General features: G+C 40.1%; 2 protein-coding genes across 18 annotated transcripts in view; one reads left to right on the forward strand and one right to left on the reverse strand.

Annotated features, from left to right (window-relative positions):
• The window catches only part of LOC134211599 (probable cytochrome P450 49a1), an 83,798-nt gene extending 82,076 nt beyond the window's left edge, over positions 1-1,722 (forward strand). The window contains exons 10-12 of the mRNA XM_062688614.1: positions 934-1,012; positions 1,119-1,352; positions 1,416-1,722. Of these exons, the coding sequence (XP_062544598.1) occupies positions 934-1,012; positions 1,119-1,352; positions 1,416-1,529 (427 nt within the window). The 3' untranslated portion in view covers positions 1,530-1,722. The remainder of the gene's footprint in view (positions 1-933; positions 1,013-1,118; positions 1,353-1,415) is intronic.
• LOC134211602 (G protein alpha o subunit) overlaps positions 1-15,190 on the reverse strand; it is a 249,645-nt gene that overhangs the window by 163,523 nt on the left and 70,932 nt on the right. For all 17 annotated transcript variants that reach the window (XM_062688643.1, XM_062688636.1, XM_062688634.1 and 14 more), the window contains one exon: positions 1,874-2,034. In XM_062688643.1, the coding sequence (XP_062544627.1) occupies positions 1,874-2,034 (161 nt within the window). The remainder of the gene's footprint in view (positions 1-1,873; positions 2,035-15,190) is intronic.

Raw genomic sequence — 15,190 nt, forward strand, 5'->3', positions numbered from 1 at the left:
AATTTGTGTCGGTCTACTCTGAAAAAAATGTATACCAGATATCTGTCCTCTGCCCAATAACTATTGTTTAGTGTTAGGTGATTATAATAATGTAAGATTTTAACGTGTTAGTGATAATGATGTTAGTTTTAAGAAATCATTGTATCATTTGGTTTGTTAACTGTTGATACCGAAAAAAAAGAGGTTTTATGCCTACTGGAGAAGGAGTTTTTTTAACTGACAAACTCCACTCCAGCGGGCTTTTCCCTCAATAAAATACAAAATACAAAATACAAAACTCGTCTGGAAAACGTTATTATTAAATAATGTCAGAGAACTTGCGTTCTCGGTTTGAAATCTAAACTACACGATTTACAAAGAGATTGTTCCAGGTTTGAAAAAGGGTTAACATCCAATTGCGAATTTTACATAGCCAATTTGAAAAATGTTCGATTGGAGTTGCTTTCCTGGATATAAAGAAAGCATTCAACAGCATTTTTCAATAGTTTGATTGTTAAATTGATAAATTTTCATTTTCCTCTATACATCATTAAACTAATCCAAACATAATTTATCACACTAATTGTATGAGTCGTTGTTTGCAGATGACATGGTCTTTTTCGCTAAGAGGCGAAGAATTCGTGTCACTTGTAGTTGTTTGCTTCTAATTTGAATCTGTCTAGTAAAAATATTGTCGATATTTGTTTGTTATTTACATTTTTTTGTGTAAGAATCTAACAATTTCGCATATGTCCAGTTTTTATACAAGTTGTTGTTACAAAGAATTGTTAGAAAATATAACTGTCGCTGGTTGGGTGTATATATGTCATGCAATACATCAGTTGAAATATTGAGATGGTACAACCTACACTGATTAAGTGATAATTATTATAATTATATTACTCTTAATTATTTCATCATTACATACTCATTACCCGTCTATCTCACCCACAGAATGTATCCGGTCGTAATCGGTAACGGAAGGAGCCTGCAGTCGGATGCCATCATCGGGGGATACCACATTCCCAAGGGGGTACTAAATGGGTAGACGGTGTCGGCTCATAGCATCCGGCACCGGTGAATCATGTGCTTTTGGCAAACGTGCTTTCTCACGGTGCAAAACATGCTTCTATTTTCAGACCCACGTCATTTTCCCCCATCTGGTGGTTTCCAATTTGGAAAAGTACTTCCCAGAACCGGATCGATTCCTGCCCGAACGATGGCTCAAGCGAGGCGAGTTAAAAGATCACTCCGGATGTCCCCACGCCGGCCAGAAAATTCACCCCTACGTTAGTTTACCCTTCGGTTACGGTCGACGCACCTGCATTGGACGACGATTCGCCGAGTGCGAGTTACAGATTCTTTTGTCCAAGGTAATTATATCATACGCCAAACGGAAATTGATCTTCGGTCACACTTCGTTTTTCCGCTTGTAGCTGTTCCGGCGGTACCACGTGGAATACAACTACGAGAAGCTAACCTACAAAGTAAACCCCACCTACATACCCGATAAGCCGCTGAAGTTTAAACTGACCGAACGCAGCCACTGACTGTACGCTGTGCGTGGAATACGGCATCCGGGAGGTTAGCTGAAGTGTTTAAATAGCTATGATATCACGTAAGGGTTCGTATCGGCACGACCGTGAACGACAGCACACACGACACGGGTTCGAGGACGGAGAATGTAATAAAGTATTTATGTACATAAATGTATGAAATAAATTGAGATAAGACTAACATGTAGCTAAACAGTGTGCTGGAAATGCCACTCCATTCAATCCGTCTTCGAATTTAACCTCCCAAAAATAGAAAGGCCCTCTGCAGCCCCCGCAATATATGTTTGAGTTTCGTTTGCCATTCTCGCGCTGTACTATAAAAAAAATGGTCTACTTACTATTTAGCAGAATCGTTTAGCTGGTACTCGTTGCTTCGGCAAAAACATTCCTGCACCCCGGAATCCGACCACAGTCTTTTCATCGCTAATAGTAAATCTTCCGAGAAGGGCTCTGTATCGTGCATCCGTTGCACCACGTCGAACACCATTTTCGCATCACACTGAAATAGGAAAGTTGGTATCAGTAAAAGTTCAATAGAATCAGGGTTTGACATGTCCAGGCAGTAATGCGGGGAATTGTGAAACAAAATTGTTCTCTATACAGTCACAGAGAATTTAGTTAAAACCGTGTTTCTTCATTTTCTTTGATTGTCAAATGGTAACATTAGCAAATTTTGAAGATTGTATGTGGAATCTGTAATCCCCACCAACAAAAAAGGAATCTTTACTTATCTTAAGTAACAGAAATTGCATACTTTTTTGGATTTTTTTTCTGTATATTGAGATATCATGATTTTACTTGTAATAAATACAAAAAAGGGTTTTCTTTTATCCAGAGAACATGCACTACAAATGTTTTACACATTTTCATTAGCAAACATTTGAGAGATTTTAAATACTAATTGAAAAGGTAATGATTTTAAAACTTTAATTATAATTACCGCATTCCAAGTACCTCTGGCCAGTGGCGTAACCACGGGGGTGGTTTTGGACATAAAACCCCCCAGAGACAAAATTTTTAGCAGAATTTTTTTTTCGAACGTTCTTGAATTAAAAAAATCTTCAGAACACCTGAATAAATCTTCAGAACACCATAGCGTGTGCCATTAGTTTGATCTTATCCATAGCATATCTTGATATTTAAATGTTTTTTTTTATTCCTTCTTTATTTGTTAGGCACTCTGTGTTACTCAACCGGTACTGTGCCGGGATCTACAGTGATATTCTGCTGTATAGAACCCACAAAGAATCAATTTTTCATTATTGTTGTCGTTGCCAGTCCACCTTATCGTGAGTCCGTTGTGTCCGTTCGTCCATATCGTGTATCCAATGATCGTTGCATTGTTCGGTTGCCATTTATCCGGGTAACGTTTGAAGAATGCCTCCAAGAAGAACAACTTGTCAGTCGTGACGATAAGGCGCGTACCCCAAACGCCTCCGCATGGGCTGCGGATCTGGCAACTGACGAGGGTTTTGTTGGAAAGGCTGGGAATCGAACCCATGACCAACGGCTTGTAAGGCAAACATGTAGCCAACAACGCTATGGGACCCCCCATTTAAATTATATTTCGGTGCGAATTTTTGTTGCCTGTTCTTTCATCTCTTATATCAATCAAGTCCATATTATGTTTTGTTATTCTGTTCATGGCTTCTGCCCAGGATATAACACAGTTTAGTTTGAACTACTGCGAGACAGCTCAAATGCTGTTACTAGTGTAGCCTTGCTGTCTTACCCGTACGGATTGCATTGCGGATAAGACCAGAATAGTGCCCATGTGGGCGGTACTCTATCCAGGAGATAATATTGGCGTTGGTTTTGTAATATCGAAAGTCAATGCTGTATGTTCCTGTAGCAACTCTACTCCTCTAAGTTGGACATGACGACCAAACCTGGATGGAGGTTTGGAGAGGTATACGTCTAGCAACCATCAAGAGATCCGCTTCCAGCGAAGCTAGCGAGCTTGCTTCTATGAGCTGTGCAGGATGACGTACGATACTTCTTGGGGGATGCATACAGAGTAGTGATGGATAGGACTAATAGCAAACTCTATGAAAAGTTCTCGGAGTTGTTGGCCGGGATAGTGGTCGGAATGTTTCCGACACACGGCTTGTCAATTTGGCCTCCTCACCGTACGGGTCAGACGATATAGTTCCGCTAGTGACAAACGAGGAGCTCATCGTTGTTGTCGCAAAATAGTAGAAACTGGGAAAGGAACCGGGTCCGGGTGGGATCCCTTGATACTTTTTGCGTAGCCTGAGAAACCTCCGGGAGACCCTTCGGCGTGCAGACCAATCTGTTTCTTCGGCACTACTGATACGTTGCTAAAGAGGGTAATCTTGAACAGGCTATAAGTGTAGACCGAGGATGCTGGTGGCTGGTAATCAATTCGATTCTTGGTTTGCAGTTTGTTATACAATATGTGGTTTACTGAGTGGTTGCGTATTGAACAACAGCAATAGCTGCAGTATAAGAAATTCAACAATTTAAATTCATAATTACAAACAACTCTAGCAAAAAATTTTTTTTTACGTTTTTTATTGTATTTCATAATCTACTATAGCATTACGGAAGAAAAAAAAACATGTATATGTATTTGTACTAGTCTACGTCGGTTGACGAAATAAAGAAATAAGTAGAAATATCAGTGTGCACGGCCTGGCAACACGCATGTCGCTGGTGAACTTTGGTGCTCTTCCTTTAAGTGAGTTAGCGACAGGGGTCATGTGTTTTTTTATTTGCTTTGTTCGATAGCATAAGTAAAAGCCATTCTTAATAGCTCTGAAGTTTTGCTTGATAGCGGGCTAGGAAGACCCTGGACCCTTCAGTTTGAACTTCGGAAATCGAATTTCGAGTTTGCTGAAACTAGCTCCAGTATCCAACATTTATGGAAGCCGGACCAGAGAACCGATCCCAATGCAACGAATAGTGTAGAACTACGTAAATATCCATCATCAATATTCGAACAGATCCGCCAATAACAGCCAGCACAAATTCGATTCATGTTCTTCCACTGCCTGCGACAGACTCAGACACTTCAACCTCGGATATAGTGCCCGCATCGGATTCGAATCGACCCGCTCCTTTTCTATTGAGAGTGAAAGTATACTACCAGAGCGTTCGTGGAAAACAAAAACGAATACTCTCCTTCTGAAGTTACTCGATTTACATTGTTGTTCTTACAGAAACATGGCTCTATTGTAATGCCCAGGGTTTGAATCCAAAGGAGAATGAGAAAATCTCTCACTTATCATGCTCGTATACACTCTCGATATGTAGCATACCGTGAGAGACGTTTTTCGGTAGCTGTTAAGATAATGAACTGATTCGGGGGGCTACAACCCATGATAAATTTCTTTTAATAGGCCCCAATTGCGGGAGGCACCGGTTCTGATGATGCATTTCAACTTGTTTTATATAGCTGTGCGAAAAAAAGATGGTCTCCAACATGAAATGAGCGAGAACAAAGCGTTTTATCAAACCCCCTCGGTGAGGACCACCTATCCGAATCAGTTTTTTTTTTCAACTTGTATACAAGTGCGATAGTTTTGTTTTCGTGGCTTGTTGTAATTCGAAGAGGTTTTTGCATCTCTTTTATCGTTGTTCGTTATCTATTGAGAGCGATTTCTGCAATCCCTGGTAGCCCCAGAATTTTCCAGTAATTATGTTATTTACCGATATGATCGTAATGATTCTACTAGTAATCCCCGTAGAGACTAACTGCTGCCAAATCTGAACTGCAGTGTATTTCGGTGAACGATTGCTGTATCCACATTTGTCTAACCTAAACAGTTATGTTAAGATATGTACACGAAACACGCAGATTCTATTAACCAGATACTGTTACATGCGGATTCCTACCATATCTAGTTTGGCATTTTTACGCTGAAGTTGTAACGACAAAGTGTTGACCGACATGGGCTTTCCTAGGAATCCCAGTTCTAGCATACAGCAATCAGGTTGCCGCAGTACCTCTTCTCAAGAAAAAGGGAGATTTCTAAGCTCGGGTATTAAATTTAGGCACCACTCAAACATTCTCTCTAGCCTTCCAAACAATAGTGAACGTAGTATGAGAAGTATGGGTCCCGCAAAGTAAGATGGCTCACTCCTCAGCGATATGATTCGCACTTAGGATTGCGATCCATACAGTGAGCTGAAATACGGGATCGCACTTCGGATCGGGTTGTAACTGGCATATGATGATTTGCCGTTTCGGATCTGCAAAGCAGATATTCCTACATTGCAGATTCCTTTGTTCTCCATTTGTTACCGGGCCTGAGATGAGGCAAGCTACAAGGCTCGAACAATCACTTTTGTGAAGGCAAGCCAGTTAGACCAGATGACTGCAAGTCAGATTAGTGTTTGGAAATGCTGAGGAAAACGTTGCAGTTATTGCTCCGTTCCTATACCGCTCATCGCACTATCTCGCCCTCTCCGAATCCTCGACGTGGAGGAGTCGAAGTTCACCGTATCATCTGTGCCAAGAAAGCATCGTGTTCTCCAGCTCTCCTCTGTAGTGACGAATATTGGTGGTGGTTAGTCGGACCGACGATACCAATTACTGATTCTCTCCGTGAGTGATTATCGTGTGAACTCTTCGCGACAATCGTCGTTGAGTTGGACTGAGACGGGTCTCCGTCGTTCTCGATTATCGACAAGCCAGGTTGGACGCCGCCTTCTCCGAGTTGCCTCGCAACACATTCCACGAATCGTCGGTGTTGGTTGTCACCCCCTAGATACTCGACTACGTCGCATGCAGCACAACTCGTCGTGTTTCGGCAGATGCAGCTACATCGAACGGCGCCCATCGTACGTAGTAGGAAAATGATACTTGCTAGTAAGTTAGTTAGATTCCTTTGAGCTTAAAGAAGTGAACTCCCCCAAACCAAGAAATTTGTAAAACCTATGTAGGAAATTATAAGCATGCTAACTGAAATTGATATTCTATCCTTTATTTTTTTTAATTCAATTCGGATGTCTTTTTCCATGTTTGTGACTTAGTTCGCTTCCGTTTCGGTTGGTCAGAGACAATCCAGTGTTTGAACCACTTAGTAAACTCGCCCTAGAACAGAGTCTTATAGCCGGACCTGTAGAAAGCGTCAGCAGTCTCTCTAACCCGAGAGTGGCACTTAAGCTGCTGTACGTTATGTGCGCAACACAAACGTTTCAAAGTTAACGGATACGGAACGGAAATGAGGGCTATCTGAGTCGTGGACTCGTTGTTATCCTCCTGAATGCATCAGATCATATTCAAAACGCGAAGGGTATACATCTTGCTTTGGTATTCGTAAGAGATGCGTGCATCATTGCATCATAGATCTCTTTGAGTCTCCTTCTACTCTTCTTAAAATTGACCTTTCTCATAAATAATAATTTTAACCATCATTTTTGCGATGGATGATCTGTGCTAATATCTAGCTTTCGCACCATCAAACAGATCATCAGAGAAAGAGTGCCAGACGAAATGTGCAACCATCTAAGTGGCTCAATCAACCCTGGTGGACGCTACAACACCGGAATCTTTCCAACTATTTGCGAAAATGCAGGAAAATGTTCTACCAAAATAGTATTCAAACGAACGGGACCAATCTGCGGTTTGCTGAAGAGGAGTATACCAGAATGCAGCATTGTCGATTCCATGAAAGTCATCAAAAAACTTAAACAAATTGATCCATCCATACATTAACATCAAATATTGCACACTTTTCTCCTGACCACCTATCGCAACAGCAAATTTGTTTGTCAGCTGCTTTCGTTCAGTACACGGTGACAATCCTCCTTAATTGGAACAAAACTACATTGAAAGATTCCCATCGTATTTCGTCCGCCTCCCTAGGTCACTTTCAGCCAGTGCACGCTGCGATTGTGTCCAGCGAGTGTGTGTATTTTGCAGTATTCAACTGCGTCTATGGATATGTGGCGGGACTACCAACTTCATCGTTTCCGGCTGTATCTTAACGTCATTAAGTCTTCTTCAATAGAACGTAACATGTGCCGCTGGCGTAGAATGCCAATCCCAGTGTATCGGTCTGGCGCAATTCGACTGCCAAGATATTGAAAGTTACGTATTTACTTCTTTCTTCTTTTTATATTCATTATTACTCACTTATGGATCCTGTACACATCCAGTGGTGCCAAGAGCCGACTTGAAAGATCTCCATCCTGAGCGATGTCCAGGTATCGTGTTAACCTGTTGCCAGGATAGATTTCCGTCTAACTTCGTCTCGCATAAAATTAATTAGTTAGCACCTGGTTAGCACAAACATTTATTTTTTATTGAAAATTTAAGTTAGCACAAACATTTATTTTATATTGACGATTCGCTTTCAATTTGTAAAGCAAACGTCAATATGCATTCCATGCCAAATTAGATTTACTTGATTAGTTCTCGAGTTATGTAGAAGTTAGTGTTTTGTTTGTATATGACCCCCCCCCCCCTTCTAGAGTGGGATGGGGTCTTGAAACATCATGGAAACATTTCTCCAAAAGTTTTCAAAAACCTCCACATGCCAACTTTGGTTCCATTCGTTTGATTAGTTCCCATGTTATGCAGAAATTTTTGTTTTATTCGTATACTATAGACCATTCCGATAATTATAAATACACTAAGAAATAGTCGGCAATTGGAATTGCGTTTGATATTTCATGAAATATTGATTCTTCTTATAGATTACATCCTACTCTTTCACATGATATAGGTATTAGTTCCGAATTTTTTGCTTAAAATTAAGAAAATATGAAGGTTTGACCAAACATTTTTTTTTTGCTCAAAATGGGTTATTTTTGGAACGTGTTTTTTTTGGTAAATTAGCTAGAAAAAAACGTATGACTGTTAGATCAATATAATATTCAAAACAGATACATAATTTATTTATTTATTTCTTCGTCTTGAATTATAAAACCCAGATTAATCCACCTACAGTGAGATTTTGACCCTTCCTTAGTTAAAAAGATTTTTTTTCCAGACTAGTATTTAAGACGAGATAAAACTACTCAGCTCCCCACGGCGATTTACCGTGAAAGTGACAAAATAATTGCCTACCCAAAGGCGGTGTCTTGGGTTGAGTGATAACTTGACGAATGATAACGTACTGTACTTCATGCTGCCTATCTATAAGGCGCTCGTCGGATTGAATAACTATTGTGACATGGTTAGCAACTATCGTAACGCTGGTTGCATATATTGTACTCGTAATTTTCAGAGACCTCGATATTAATTAATCCAGAACTAACTTAATCAGTCATTGATCTGAGCGAAACTCAATAGCGTTCAATAATAACATATATTTCACCTTATGGATGCCTAATTTGGTAAAACTAAACTTGTTAAATACCTTAAAAATGAGCGAGATTTTTATGGTAGTAAATTTCAGAATTTGCACACATACGCACACATACATTCATACAAGTGATCTATTAGTGTCTCAAAACATGCTCACATTTGCTATCTAGCTTCTACTGAAGAAATTTTTGAAATCCCTTTCAATTTTTACGTTTTTGCTTTTCTGAGAAGATTTTTTTGTACATGCTTCTATATGTTCCTCAATAAAAATCATTTGTTTCTTTGAAACAAATCAGAAAAATAGGCATAATTCCATATCATATCATTTGTTATAATTATATTTTCAATGTCAAAGTGAATTTGTTTCAAATACCATACATTTTATTTAATAATTAACGAGATTTCTTGATAGATTAATACGTAACACACCTGCGTAACGCATACAAAGTGAAATTATAGACACTTCCGAAGGAAGGGTCAAAAACTCCTCTGACTGCTTCTTATCTAATATTTCTTATTCTATTCTTAAAAACTAGTTTAGACACATTAAAATCAAAAGCAGCACTTGCACTATTAAACGACGGAAAACAGTTTTCCAGAGGGTTGTTAAAACCATATGACGTCCTGTGACGCTGAAACATAATAAGATCGCGTTCACGCAGATGCCGAGAAGGAGCATAAAACGTAACGTTTTGCAATAAATATGGACACCGCACGACATTTTTTAAAATATCAAAAACAAACAGCCTTTGCAGATTAATCCGACGAAGCGCAAGTGTCTCCAGGCCTATAAGTTTGCAGCAGCTGGAATAGTCCGGGAGGTTTACAGGATCATTCCAGGGAAGCCGACGGAGGGCGTATCTGATGAAACATCGTTGAACCTTTTCAATCCTGATAGATTGTGTCACGTGGTATGGGGACCACACACATACTGCATACTCCAAGATACTTCGCACCGTTGAACAGTACAGTGCTTTGAGTGCATAGATGTCCGTGAAGTCCTTTGTATTTCGACGAATGAAACCCAATGCAGCAAATGCTTTCGCGGTAGTCTTGCTGATGTGCTCATTAAAACGAAGCTTGGTATCAATGGTCACCCCCAAATCGCGGATCAAATCTACACGTTCTAATTGAGTGGAACCTATCGTATACCCATTTTCGATACGTGTATTTCGGCGAGAAAACGATATAGCTTTGCATTTGCTTATGTTGAGAGCCATTCCATTTTCCGAACACCACAGTTGGAGTTCGTCTATATCGGCTTGAAGCGCACAACAATCGAGATGCGATGAGATTACTTTAAATATTTTTAGGTCGTCAGCATACAGTAACTGGCCCGATTTTAGCCGACTACATAGGTCGTTTATAAACAGTACAAAGATTAAAAGTTCAAGTACACTTCCTTGCGGGACACCGGACGTAATGGTAAACGCGCATGAACGAGAGCTATTCAATCTGACGAAGGCCTTTCTTCCACTTAAATATGAGTGCAGCCATTGTGTTATCCAGTCGGGAAAACCCAGATATTTGAATTTCTGGATAGTGAGCTCGTGGGGAACTTTGTCGAAGGCCTTAGAGAAGTCGAAATATATTGCATCTACTTGATGTCGAGCCTCGATCTCTTTCGAAATATAATTCACATACGACATTAGGTTCGATGTGGTCGATCGCTTCTTCACAAAACCGTGTTGAAAATCGGATAGCAGTGGCTGAGATGCGGCGTACTATACGTTATGGACAAGCTCTTCGAAGACTTTTCCCAAGCAGCATAAAATAGATATACCTTGGTAGTTTTCGACTTTGTGTTTGTCACCCGATTTAAATATCGGAGTGATGGTGGCCGTTTTCCATAGTTCTGGGAATGGTCCTTCTTGCAATGACTTATTGAAGATCACTGCCAACGGTGCATATCCGTACCAGGTCCTTTTGAAATGTCTAATTTCTTCAATATTGCGAGGACATCGTTTTGCGAAACGACTAAAGGTGGTAGGTTAACATCGAAAGGAAGAACGTTTCGTAGAGTTTCGGTAGCAAAATTCGGCGAAGAAGAACCATGAACTCCATCAAAAAAATCGGCGAAAAGGTTTGCACAATCATGCGGTGTATCAGCTGAATGATCTTTGAACGTCAAGTTGGTAGGAATGGCATTTGATTGCCTACGATTGCGTATGAACGACCAAAACGAGGACGGATTGTGTTTAGCAGTTTCTTCCAGGCGAGCGACATAGTCACGGAGTACGGCTTCTTGACGTTCGGTGTAGCTTGATTCTATTGAGCGGAGGCTGTTCCAGTTGTCTGCAGAACGTGTGCGAAAGAATCGTTTGCGAGCTTTCCGTAGTGCGTTCCGGAGCTGTTGCAGCTCTGATGTCCACCAGGGATGTTTGAAGGGAATTGGCTTTCGTCTCCGCGGGACGTACTCGTTTAAGATACCATATAGTTTGTCATAGAAAACGCATACGGTTTCATCAGTGTTCTTGCCATTGAAGGATTCTGTCCAGTCGATAGACAAAATGGCGTTGTTAAGATCAGCAAAGTTGCAGCACAGACAAACAGACATAACACATTGAACATTCACTTATCAAATTCATCGTCGTTCAAACACTAACGACATCTGTTGATTTCAGTTAGTTGGGCAAATCACGATCCAGATGGCGGTAGTGAGCAAACGTCAAACTCTAGCAAATCCGATGTGCGCGCCCCTAGTGATCGATTGGCCAACTAATATTATTTGAACTGACCAGTAAAACAGTGAACGATGGAAATTTGACAAGTGTTATGTCTGTTTGTCTGTGGTTGCAGTGTCGGAAGTCAAAACCGTCGTCGTGATTCGGAACATCGGTATTTCTGTTGTTGTCATTCACACTGATCAGAAGAACAAACGGTTTATGATGGTTGTCGATACGAAGTAGGGAAGTAGGTGGTTCAAGAAATTCAATTATGTTGGGCTCATTAACGAATGCCAGGTTTAGAATACGGCCATTTGAATTATGCAGGGAGTTGATCTGATGCAATCCAGAGGCAACCATCGATTCGACAAGGACAATCTCTTGCTCCGATGAGGCGTTAATTGGAAGTCAAGTACTTATGTCTTCGTCGAATGACCACGTCAACTCAGGAAGATTGTAATCACCTACGGTGACAATTATGTCGGAATCCTGGGCTTGATTGCAAATCTGTGATACGGTCGCTGAGTGAGATAAATAAAGAGCCGGACTGGAATTTGGTCGGAGATAAATACCACAGACGAAGATCGAAAAGGAGGGTAGTTTGATGCGTGCGGCAACTTGTTCAAGATGGTCACTGTCGATTAGTTTAACGGATGTGCATTTTAACGTTTCCTTCACTGCAATAAGTACTCCGCCGCCGAGAGTTAAATTACTTGTAGCTGCGTTGCGATCACAGCGAAAAACAGAGTAATTGGATGCGAATTCGGAACTGGACATGTCAGGGCGAAGCCATGTTTCGGTGAGGACTATGATATCATAGTCACAGCTGGACAACTTAAGATACAATTCGCTGGTTTTGGTATGCAGCCCTCTTACATTCTGATAATACAGTGTCATGGAATTCAGTTGATTACCGTTCGAAGTTAGTGGCCTTATTAGTGTAGTCGGCGACGATTCCGTTAAACTGCAGGGGGATGATGCAGATGCTGCGTCACGGAGGAATTCGGCTCTGTGGTTGTCGTTTCCATCTGAATGTTCGGGACGCTCTCCAATCTGGATTGGAGAGGCGGTTTCCAAAAAACCTTACGTGTAGCGTTTCTTTCTTCGAACTCAGGGGTTTTTGGCACTGCTTCGATCAACTTCTTGAAATTGGTTTGGATTTCAAACTTGATTTCGTCGAGAACACTGCGGCGAATTTCGTCTTTCATCGAGTTGAAATCAATCGTATTGACTGCGTTCGAAGAAACTACAGCATTCTACAGCTGCATAATACAGCTGTATTGTTGCAATAACGACGAGATCTGGTTGAAAAATGATTTCAATGACCTGGAAATTCCGAAAAACCTCTAAGATTATTTCGAAAATGAAATAATCGTCATGAGTACGGATATGGCTTAAGAATCAGACGATTTTTAGGTGCGGTATATCGTGGTTGGTTTTGATCTGGACACTAATGACACAGACCACATTGCTCCAAAAAGTAAAAACTGGTTGCATTAGTGAAAACGAGAGCTCGGAATAATTTTTGAAGATTTTTGAAGCTACACCCAAAAAACAAATCTGACAATTATTGTATAAAATCATATCATGGCATATACAAATCTGTAAGATTTTTATACAAATATTGTATTAAAATAATACAAATCTGTATAATTTCAATGCAACAATTGTATTAAAATCTTCCGAAATTGTATATGCCCAATTAGTTTCTGTAAGGCTCTCATGCAGAACCGTATTAAAATCTGCCATCCGCTGGTTGGGTGTAGTCGCTGTTAATTTGAAACTGTTCTAATTCTCGTCCGATTGCAATTATTTAAGTTTTAAAATCCATAATGCTTGTTAAATGAGTGCCTAAATCAGATCGTATGGAGTAAGCAGAAATATTTATGAAAATTTTTAAGTAACAGCTGAAAAACATGCTGTGCAAAACCCTCAAAACAATGGTAAGTAAAAATTTATAGAACATGATAAATATTCTAAACATTCTCGAATACTCGATACTAGGGGAACTGTTCTGATCTCCATCTCACTGAACATATATTCATCTCATCGCGAAACAAAGGAATACGGCACCAATTTCGTCGCTTATTTTTGTAAACATGCATGCTCACTGCTGAAAAAAAAATCACAAAAATAAGAAACAAATCAATTTATTATTATCGGAACGGTCTATAGGCGAACAGTAGAAGCATAAGTAGTAGAACGCTAGTGGCGCTGTAATCATTTAAATTATTTTGTCAAATTATGCTTCAACAAGCTTCAATTGGCTATAATTTATGCATCATGTTGTAGTGCATATTTGGTTTCATCACCAACATCGGTTTGACACTTGTAGTACCGGTACTTTGGCTGCCAGGTCGAAGTAACCTAGATGTTAGTCACGCGAACAGGAACGACATTAGCAATCTTATACTTTTGAATCTACTAGGCGAACCTGCCCGATCTCGCTCGTGTTTTATTTTTGATCTGTCAATCATTTAATATATAGCAGCGTCGCACTCTAGATCGGTTTGAGCTTGATGGCTTTCTTCAGAACTCATGAAGCTGTTGCAATTGGACAATTTTACAACTTTCTCCGTCTAATGCACCAACTCTTTGTATATATAAACAGAGCTGATCCTACGACGAAACGAAAAAAAAAATAGTGTGGTAATCATAGGTCCACCCGTTCGTAAGTTATAATGCCTCAAAAGAAATGCAAACTCATTTTCATATATAGAAGAAGAAGAAGAAGCAGAAGATGAGCCGGCCTTTCTAGAGCGGGAAGGGGTCTCGATCCATCATAAAAACATTTATGTTTTGAGTTATGTAGACATTTGTGTTTCATTTATCCTCCTTCCAGAGGGAGGAGGGATATTGAACCATCTTAAGAACCTTATCTGGCTCGAAAAACCTAGTAGTTTTCGAGTCCAGAACCAGACAGAAATGTCTTTTTATGTATGTATGTAAAAAAATATTGAGGCTGCGCCGCCATGAGCCTCTGAGTATGCCAATGCTGCGACATTACGCCATGGCGTCCTATGATGCGCTCATGGTTCGATGTGATGGATTCAATCTTCGCATTTATGTAAGTCCCCTATAAAGTTCTGGATATCACCCTTCGGAATTCTACATACGACGGCATTGAGTTGGCTGTAGAAGTTCCTACTTTTGTCTTGCAGATCGGCAACATCGGTTGGCGCATAACAGTGGATTATATTAAGTTTCCGCACCCGTGTTCTATATCTGGCAACAGTTATCCCTTCATTTATAAGTTTTCTCTTCATAAGTGCAGAGTGGATATTGAAACAGTCACTGAGACTGAAAATTCGCACCACTGGTGGTCAGTAGCAGTTGCTTCCAAATTATATAGAAACTTAATCTTCTTCTTAAACTTCTTCTTATTGGCATTATATCCACCACTGGGACATTGCCGCCTCGCAGCTTAGTGTTCTCTAAGCACTACAGTTATTAACAGTTATTTTAAGTTCTTTTTAGTGGAATGTATTCAACCGTCTAAGACGAGTTTAGTACTCTCCATTTAATTCCACTAATTATTTGGAGTGCTACAATATAAAAATAAACGTGTTTTTCAACTGCCACAGATATCATTTGAAAGCATTTTGATTGATCCCAACGGTAGTTGCAGAATTGAAATTCTGTACATTCCAGAAAATAACTAAAGCCTCAAACTCATCACATAATCTCATCAAAAACTATCTTATTCATAT

Source organism: Armigeres subalbatus, chromosome 2, assembly GCF_024139115.2.
Source record: "Armigeres subalbatus isolate Guangzhou_Male chromosome 2, GZ_Asu_2, whole genome shotgun sequence".
Classification (NCBI taxonomy): domain Eukaryota; kingdom Metazoa; phylum Arthropoda; class Insecta; order Diptera; family Culicidae; genus Armigeres; species Armigeres subalbatus.